Source organism: Bison bison, unplaced genomic scaffold, assembly GCF_000754665.1.
Source record: "Bison bison bison isolate TAMUID 2011002044 unplaced genomic scaffold, Bison_UMD1.0 scf7180017864317, whole genome shotgun sequence".
NCBI lineage: Eukaryota > Metazoa > Chordata > Mammalia > Artiodactyla > Bovidae > Bison > Bison bison.
Window position 1 is genome coordinate 95,278 of NW_011494889.1, and position 10,211 is coordinate 105,488.

The window sequence follows — 10,211 nt, forward strand, 5'->3', positions numbered from 1 at the left end:
GGAGGGGGAGGATGCTTTGGGAGAATGGCATTAAAACATGTATAATATCATATAAGAAACGACTCACCAGTCCAGGTTCAATGCAAGATACAGGAAGCTTGGGGCTGGTGCAGTGAGATGACCCAGAGGGATGGTATGAGGAGGGAAGAGGGAGTGGGGGTCAGGATGGGGAACACGTGTACACCTGTGGCAGATGCATGTTGATGTATGGCAAAACCAATATAATATTGTAAAATTAAAAAATAATAATAATAATAAAATTTAAAAAAATAAAAAATAAATAATAGCTTTGTTATAGCATCATTTAAATCATAGTCACAACTCACTGCAGTTTCTTAACCAATTGTCCACAATCGTAGAACCTTATGTTAGGGCTGATATGAGGACTGAATAAGGCAATGCCTTCAGCATTTAAACAGTGCCCAGACCCTAAGACAACATGCAATGCATTCACTATTACTGTAGCTATTATTATTAATTCGGCAATCAACAGTACCACTGGAGGGAATTGATGGATCACAGCCTCTCTTTCAGGTGCTTGACTGAGCTGTAGTGTGTAAGATGGAAGGGGTAGAGGGCGGCTTAAGGCCAAGAAGCTAGTTAGGAGCTCATTGGATTTCTTCACACACATTACCCTGAACACCCACTCTCTGGAAACTCCAGTCTCTTCTTTACCTATATTCAAACCTAAGATATGCCCTGCCACACAAATACCACTGGCATCAACCAAGGAGGGGGACTCCATATCCTTTGCAGGCAACTGCATGGGGCTAATAATCAGGCAGACCCACATTATAACACTATCACTAACTTCTAACAAACCACATTCTCTGTTGGGTAGATCTCAGACCTGAGAGTAATTTCAGTTTACCTCTTCACCTCCTGCTTCCACAGTGGCAAAGTTAGCTGGAGGCACTACCCCAGGACCACTTGTTCCTCCTAGATCTGGAAGACTCCTGGGGTCTGGACAGGCTGCAGCCTCCCAGGGGTCCCCTTCATGCTGCTACCTTACCTTTTTCAGTGGCCGCTGGTAGACCTTAACGACTGAGGTGACCACTGGCAGCTCCCAGCCTGATACCTGGAGATGCTGGAGTTCTGCACAGGCCTTCTGGAACTCCTCTTCAGAGAACCTGCTGGCAGAGGCCATTCTTCCACAGTCACAGCTCTTCTGCTTTCAAGGGAGGCCACACACAGGCTTAGTATGTGTTAAAGATTAGGGCAAGAGTGTGGCCCAAGGTGATTGGCAGGAATTCAAAAAGAGAGGGTAGAAGGCAGGACTTATCAATGTACTTGGTGGCAATATAGCCCACTTTCTTGTTAAGAGCCATCTGGTTCTCTTTTTAATTTCACTTTCACTTTTCTCCAAGATTCCTTCCTCCCATGCTCAAATTCATTTGTACACCAAAAGTTGTTATTGTTGTGTGTGTGTTTTTTAAAAAAGACCCTTAAAATACAGATAAAAGAAAAAGCAGGAAACATTAAAAGAGACTGATGATGATATGAAATCCATCCCACATTCTGGGTGCCCCCAAAAATCTAGAGCTGTGAATCCCAGGAAGTTCCCAAAGGAAGACTGAAGGAGTCTTGAATTAGCACAGAGAAGGCCACTCCTGTTTTCAAAAGACTTGACCTTCTTCAGGAAACTGGGATAAATGTAAAACCCATATCTGTTTATTTCTGTGACCAGGGGGAATGTCTAACAGCTAACATATGTTAACACCAAAAGTATCCCTCACTATCATGAGGTAGCTCCAGTTATAAATTATTCTTGCCTGAGATTTGGGCCTTAGGCCTTTTTCACTGATGCCTACAGTATTATCAGGTGAGCTGGCATAGGAGCAGGAATTAGCTTGAACATGAACACTGAGGTGAGACAAAGGACAGTTCTAGAGGTGCTAGAAGTCAGATTATGCGCAGTGTCGCTGGGACTGTACCTGTCTTCATCTTCACTTTTTGAAGAGGCTTTTCCAATAAATTGCACCCAGTCATTGGAACAAGAATTAGACTGGTGGAAACTGACCAATCTAACAAGAAAGATGGACACAGTCTCCAAGGTCTTTTTCAAAGCAAGAATATCCAGATCATTAATTAGATCACCAGAGCTAGAATCTGAACTAGTAAACTAGAGATGTAAACAGATTAGATAAAGGAGAGGACATCAGGGCTGCAGCTCTAAATTGTGGACTTGGTAAATGCAGGGTAAGAAGGCAGAAGAAGTGAACTGCAACCCAAATGTACCCAATCTCTCCTGGTAACCAATCCTGCCAGTACATCTCAGCTCTGATTAGTGGCAAGCAGTATGGGAGCTCTTCAGTTATCCAGGGTTCTTGAATCTATGATCTCAAATAACAATACAAACCTGGAGGAGGAGTATTGTTTCATTATTCGTCTTTATCAAGAACAGGGACATGGAAGCAACCTAGATGTCCATCAGCAGATGAATGGATAAGAAAGCTGTGGTACATATACACAATGGAGTATTACTCAGCCATTAAAAAGAATACATTTGAATCAGTTCTAATGAGGTGGATGAAACTGGAGCCTATTATACAGAGTGAAGTAAGCCAGAAGGAAAAACATAAATACAGTATACTAACGCATATATATGGAATTTAGAAAGATGGTAACAATAACCCGGTGTACGAGACAGCAAAAGAGACACTGATGTATAGAACAGTCTTATGGACTCTGCGGGAGAGGGAGAGGGTGGGAAGATTTGGGAGAATGACATTGAAACATGTGAAATATCATGCAAGAAACGAGTTGCCAGTCCAGGTTCGAGGCACGATACTGGATGCTTGGGGCTAGTGCACTGGGACGATCCAGAGGGATGGTATGGGGAGGGAGGAGGGAGGAGGGTTCAGGATGGGGAACACATGTATACCTGTGGCGGATTCATTTTGATATTTGGCAAAACTAATACAATTATGTAAAGTTTAAAAATAAAATAAAATTAAAAAAAAAAAAAGAACAGGGAAGGGAGCTCAGCCTCTAGCTAGGGAACATCAGCAAAAGCAGCTGTGACAAGCTGGAGGCTCAGAAGCAGTGAAAGCAAGGCTGGGCTAATGCAGCACTGAAAAAGTTGTAGCTGTTAATATATTCAAAACAGTACCATACAGGAGCTCTGTTGATTATTGCCTAGACTGGAATCCACTTAAAACAAGATTTCCTGCCACAAAGAATTGTATGACATTGATATGCAGAAATGGAAGGAAGGGGAGACTGGGAACCATCCTGTCACCTTAAAGCAAAATGCAAATCTGATTGTTACTTTTTTCATAAAATTCTCTTTAATATCTTTACGTTCAAGTTTTACTTTCTCACTGCATTTCCCAATCTCCATTTTTTTAGTTATTTTGGGGAAAAATTTTTAAAGGATGCATCTATGTGCTTTTCCACTCAAAAATTTAGCTTTGTGCATAAGATGCTATGTTAGTGGTAAAGACAATGTATTTCATTCAATGGAGGTCAGTGTTAAAATTTATCAGCAAAATAGAAAAAATATTTGTATTACTAGGGCAAAAAGTCTAATAGGGGTTTACAGCTGCATATAGGAGACAAAAATAAATTCTAACCCTCTTTGACCAACTCATCAACTTTCTTTTAAAAACTAGCTATTAATATTATGGGTTTTCCAAGTGGTTTAGTGGTAAAGAATTCACCTGCAAATGCAGGAAATGCAAGTTCAATCCCTGGGTTGGGAAGGCCCCCTAGAAAATAAAATGGAAGCCCACTCCAGTACCCTTGCCTGGGAAATCCCATGGACAGAGGAGCCTGGTGGGCATCAGTCCATGGGGTCACAAAAGTGTTGGACATGACTTAGTGACTGAAACAAAAACAATTTAATATCTCCCAAATGATAATGATAATTATTTTTTTAACCATATGAATGTGAACCCCAGTAGGGCAAGGGATTTTGTCTGTTTTATTTACTGTAGTATTTCTAATACATTTCTTTTTCTTGGGGATGGTCTTGATCACTGCCTTCTGTACAAGGTCATGAACCTCCATCCATACTTCTTCAGGCACTCTGTCTATCAGATCTAACCCCTTGAATCTATTTCTCACCTCCACTGTATAATCATAAGGGATTTCATTTAGGTCATATCTGAATGGTCTAGTGCTTTTCCCTACTTTCTTCAATTTAAGACTGAATTTGCCAATAAGTAGCTCATGATGGCAACACACTCCAGTACTCTTGCCTGAAAAATCCCATGGACGGAGGAGCCTCATAGGCTGCAGTCCATAGGGTCGCTAAGAGTCGACATGACTGAGTGACTTCACTTTCACTTTTCACTTTCACGCATTGGAGAAGGAAATGGCAACCCACTCCAGTGCTCTTGCCTGGAGAATCCCAGGGACGGCGGAGCCTGGTGGGCTGCTATCTATGGGGTCGCACAAAGTCAGACACAACTGAAGCGACTTAGCAGCAGCAGCAGCAGCAGCTCATGATTGGAGCCACAGTCAGCTCCCGGTCTTGTTTTTGCTGACTCTATAGAGCTTCTCCATCTTCGGCCACAAAGAATATAACGAATCTGATTTCAGTATTGGCCATCTGGTGATGGACATGTGTAGAGTCTTCTCTTGTTGGAAAAGGGAGTTTGCCATGACCAGGGCGTTCTATTGGCAAAACTCTGTTAACCTTTGCCCTGCTTCATTTTGTACTTCAAGGCCAAACTTGCCTGTTATTCCAGGTATCTCTTGATTTCCTACTTTTACATTCCAGTCCCCTATGATGAAAAGGACTTTTTTGGGGAATATTAGTTCTAGAAGGTCTCATAGGTCTTCATAGGACCATTCAATTTCAGCTTCTTCAGCATTACTAGTTGGGGCGTAGACTTGGATTACTGTGATATTGAATGATTTGCCTTGGAAATGAACAGAGATCATTTTTTTCATTTTTGATACTGCACCTGAACTGCATTTCGGACACTTTTGTTGACTAGGAGAGAGGGCTACTCCATTTCTTCTAAGGGATTCTTGACCACAATGGTAGATATAATGGTCATCTGGGTCAAATTCCCTCATTCCAGTCCATTTTAGTTCACTGATTCCTAAAATGTAAATGTTCACTCTTGCCATCTCCTGTTTGACCACTTCCAATTTACATTGATTCATGGACCTAACATCCCAGGTTCCTATGCAATATTGTTCTTACAGCATTGGACTTTACTTCCATCACCAGTCACATCCACATCTGGACATTATTTCCACTTTGGCTCTGTTTCTTCATTCTTTCTGGAGTTATTTCTCCACTCTTCTCCAGTAGTATATTGGGCACCTACCAAATTGGAGAGTTTGTCTTTCAGTAGCATATATTTTTGCCTTTTCATACTGTTCGTGGGGTTCTCAAGCAAGAATACTGAGGTGGTTTGCCATTCCCTTCTCCAGTGGACTATTTTTTGTCAGAACTCTCTACCATTACCTATCTGTCTTGAGTGGCCCTACACAGCATGGCTCATAGTTTCATTGAGTTAAACAAGGCTATGGTCCTTGTCATTATTAGTTTAATTAGTTTGATTAGGTTTCTGTGATTGTGGTTTTCAGTCTGTCTGCCCTCTGATTAATAAGGATAAGAGGCTCATGGAAGCTTCCTGGTGGGAGAGACTGACTGTGGGAGAAACATTCATCATTAAGAATAAGATTAGCTGCTGGTTGTTCATGGATGGTCTTTCACAGGTTAAGTTCCTTCCCACTGAGAGTATCATGACAGAATGATACTGTTACTATACAAAAACAAAGCTGTTCTGTTTTCCCTTTTTTATACCTCTCTCTATACTCCCTTTTGTGATTTCTTTCCAGTCTGGTGGGACACCAGGACTACCACAGGAAAGAGGAAGCCACGGGCTGCTGTGCGTTCACTCCCTGAAGTGCGGTGAGCAGCATCTGCCACCCGTCCCTCCTGTCTGCACTCCTGTGGGCACCTGTGGTGCCCTTGTTGTCTGACACAAGCTGCATCCCTCCACTTTTATCCACTCTTCTGGCCCACTGTCTCCTGGCTCTGGGGCCCCTGGCTTCCTGTCACTTCAGAGTTCAGATCCCCTTTCTGTCTCTTCCCAGGTCTCCTAGACTGCTTTGGCAGCTACTGGTGTCTGGGCAGCTAAAGGCTATTTTCCAGATGGCAAAGTTTCCTTTTCACTCGTGTACCAGTATGATTCCACAAATATTTTATGAAAACTTTTTAATGCCCGTCATTGTGCTTGTTTGATACTGATAACACTCACAATAGTCTCATGATTTTGTTCCTAGTTTGGTCCATTTTTCAAAACACAAAACAAAGGCTCTATGTGGCTAATTTGTCTGAGACTACACAGTAAGTGGCAGACCCAAAATTGGAGTACAGTTTTGTCCATTTAGAGCAAAAGAGAGGTACGTACATTCAGTAGTAATCAGTAATATAAATCAGAAAGTAATCAGTAAGATAAAACTCCAACAGGCATCATTTGCATGTTGGAAGAGCAAGAAAGAGCTAGAAAAAAGTTCTGTCTCATTTCAATGCAAGGCTTCTATTTCTCTGGCTTTTGCTGACTTGTACAGCCCCATTTTCTGAAAAACATATATCCACCACGCAAGGCAACCAGACCACATCAATCTATTTCTACTCCTGTGCCTTTTCATAGGCTTATAACTCTGCCTGTCTCTTCTCCTCAACTGCTAACTTGTAGATTCCCGGTCAATTCCTATTCCTACTTCAAGGCCCAATAAAGAAATCACTTCCCCTGGGAAGTCTTTCTAACCTACAGCAGGCTGTGCTTCATCATACGCCACACCACTTACGTCACAATGCTCACCACTTTAATGTTCTCCCCTTTCCCCCCCACAACAATAAACATGAGTTTATAAACAACACCAATAAAACATGAGTATCTTGAAGGTCTTCTCCATGGTTAGTTCTACTCTGTCATCCTGGACTCAAGAAATTCCTAGCCCAGTGCTTTCTAAATGACTGATTTAATCTTTAAGATGAGCTCTTATGGACAGATGCCCTTCCTGGGAGAAGGTATAAACTACATCCCTACCCAAAGAGAGAAATGATTGGGACAGTTTCATGTTTCCTTTAATTGTGAAGAAGAATCTGTGTCTAATGCAAGGGGCTCAAGTGTGTGAAATCTGAACTTAAAGCAGTAAAACCACCTTTCCACTCTGAAAAGCACTATTCACAGTCACCAGGTCACCATGAGGCAGACCTTAGGAAAAGTGATGATGCAAAGGAAGAATCCAAAGGCCTCACTTCAAACACAAGGCAAGAGCACCCTAGCCTTCTTAGATACTTCTCAACATCCAGGGGTCCAGAGTCATGCCAGAGACCATCTTTAGGTTGAAAAGCCACTCTTGTCTTCAATTATTAAACAAAATGATTATTTCACTTATGACTCAGTGCCATCTCAGTGAAAAGAAGCCAGCTGCATGACGAAGTATTTCTGGATCCTTTGTCACAGCTCTGAGAGCTAAACCTTAATCCAGTCAGTCTCATTTTGCTTTCTCTTCAAAGAGAAGGCCTTGAGGTCAGACCTAGGATGACAGTGCCTAACAGCCCCTGAAAAGCTCTTGGTATTAGTCCTCCCCAATTTCCCTCCAAGCCCTGGCACATCTTGAGCTTCAGGCACATGTGTTATCTTCATTTAAGCATGAATGCTGAACCACTGTGGGGTGTTTTTTTTTTTCTTCTGGGTTTTCTGATAACTCTGTTTATAAAATGTGGTTTTAAAAAATAGTACTCCTGGTTATTTATCTAACAGACCACACTGTGATCTGTAAGCTCCATTTTTCTTAAAAACTTTCACATTCCATTAAAAGGAAATTCTTACCGGAAAATTTACTCAGGCAGAGGAATTCATCTGAGGTTGAAAGGGTAAAGAGATAATTGGACACTTATCCAATTATCTCTCAACTATTGGTTGCATATGATCTTTACCTCAATCCTTGTAAATAAAGGCAACATACAGCAAATGTTCTACAAATGTTCACTTAGCAAATGTTTTGGAAAGAATAACAGCATGTTGGGAATGAATTACATGGTTTTTAGTGCATTTTGGTGTTATTGCCTGTTAACAGGTGTGCCAGCTCATGAGAGAATACCCATATTCTAAGGGATTGATAGATTTCTAAATTGTTGAGCTTATGGTTTACCTGTTGTAAAGTTGAAGGGGCTGTCAGAACAGGATGCCATATTTGGGAGAGCTAACTTAAGGGAAGCTGTGATCATAGGTTGTCTTTCCATTCTGATAATATCCAGGCCATGAGCCCACTCTAAGTAATGGTATTTGAGGCTTTTCATATAAGACTATCTAGGAATCTCCACACTGTTCTCCATAGTGGCTGTACTAGTTTGCATTCCCACCAACAGTGTAAGAGGGTTCCCTTTTCTCCACACCCTCTCCAGCATTTATTATTTGTAGACTTTTGGATTGCAGCCATTCTGACTGGCTGCAATGAGATGGTACCTCATTGTGGTTTTGATTTGCATTTCTCTGATAATGAGTGATGTTGAGCATCTTTTCATGTGTTTGTTAGCCATCTGTATGTGTTCCTTGGAGAAATGTCTATTTAGTTCTTTGGCCCATTTTTTGATTGGGTCATTTATTTTTCTGGAGTTGAGCTGTAGGAGTTCTTGTATATTTTTGAAATTAGTTGTTTGTCAGTTGCTTCATTTGCTATTATTTTCTCCCATTTTGAAGTCTGTCTTTTCACCTTGCTGATAGTTTCCTTTGATGTGCAGAAGCTTTTAAGGTTAATTAGGTCCCATTTGTTTATTTTTGCTTTTATTTCCAATATTCTGGGAGGTGGGTCATAGAGGATCCTGCTGTGATGTATGTCAGAGAGTGTTTTGCCTATGTTCTCCTCTAGGAGTTTTATAGTTTCTGGTCTTACATTGAGATCTTTAATCCATTTTGAGTTTATTTTTGTGTATGGTGTTAGAAAGTGTTCTAGTTTCATTCTTTTACAAGTGGTTGACCAGATTTCCCAGCACCACTTGTTAAAGAGATTGTCTTTAATCCATTGTATATTCTTGCCTCCTTTGTCAAAGATAAGGTGTCCATATGTGCGTGGATTTATCTCTGGGCTTTCTATTTTGTTCCATTGATCTGTATTTCTGTCTTTGTGCCAGTACCATACTGTCTTGATAACTGTGGCTTTGTAGTAGAGCCTGAAGTCAGGTAGGTTGATTCCTCGAGTTCCATTCTTCTTTCTCAAGATCAATTTGGCTATTCGAGGTTTTTTGTATTTCCATACAAATTGTGAAATTATTTGTTCTAGCTCTGTGAAGAATACTGTTGCTAGCTTGATAGGGATTGCATTGAATCTATAAATTGCTTTGGGTAGTATACTCATTTTCACTATATTGCTTCTTCCAATCCATGAACATGGTATATTTCTCCATCTATTAGTGTCCTCTTTGATTTCTTTCACTAGTGTTTTATAGTTTTCTATGTATAGGTCTTTAGTTTCTTTAGGAAGATATATTCCTAAGTATTTTATTCTTTCCGTTGCAATGGTGAATGGAATTGTTTCCTTAATTTCTCTTTCTGTTTTCTCATTATTAGTGTATAGGAATGCAAGGGATTTCTGTGTGTTGATTTTATATCCTGCAACTTTACTATAGTCGTTGATTAGTTCTAGTAATTTTCTGGTGGAGTCTTTAGGGTTTTCCTTAAAAAAACTGGAAATAGAACTGCCTTATGATCCAGCAATCCCACTGCTGGGCATACACACTGAGGAAACCAGAAGGGAAAGAGACACGTGTACCCCAATGTTCATCACAGCACTGTTTATAATAGCCAGGACATGGAAGCAACCTAGATGTCCATCAGCAGATGAATGGATAAGAAAGCTATGGTACATATACACAATGGAGTATTATTCAGCCATTAAAAAAGAATACATTTAAATCAGTTCTAATGAGGTGGATGAAACTGGAGCCTATTATACAGAGTGAAGTAAGCCAGAAAGAAAAACACCAATACAGTATACTAACGCATATATATGGAATTTAGAAAGATGGTAACAATAACCCTGTGTATGAGACAGCAAAAGAGACACTGATGTATAGAACAGTCTTTTGGACTCTGTGGGAGAGGGAGAGGGTGGGATGATTTGGGAGAATGGCATTGAAACATGTATAACATCATATGTGAAATGAATCACCAGTCCAGGTTCGATGCAGGATACAGGATGCTCGGGGCTGGTGCACTGGGATGACCCAGAGGGAT

General features: G+C 40.8%; 1 protein-coding gene across 1 annotated transcript in view; it reads right to left on the minus strand.

The window, feature by feature from the left end:
• LOC104997947 (phosphatidylcholine transfer protein-like) overlaps positions 1 to 1,147 on the minus strand; it is a 33,610-nt gene extending 32,463 nt beyond the window's left edge. Inside the window, exon 1 of the mRNA XM_010852930.1 lies at positions 1,013 to 1,147. Within this exon, the coding sequence (XP_010851232.1) occupies positions 1,013 to 1,147 (135 nt within the window). The remainder of the gene's footprint in view (positions 1 to 1,012) is intronic.
• Positions 1,148 to 10,211: the final 9,064 nt, after the last annotated feature.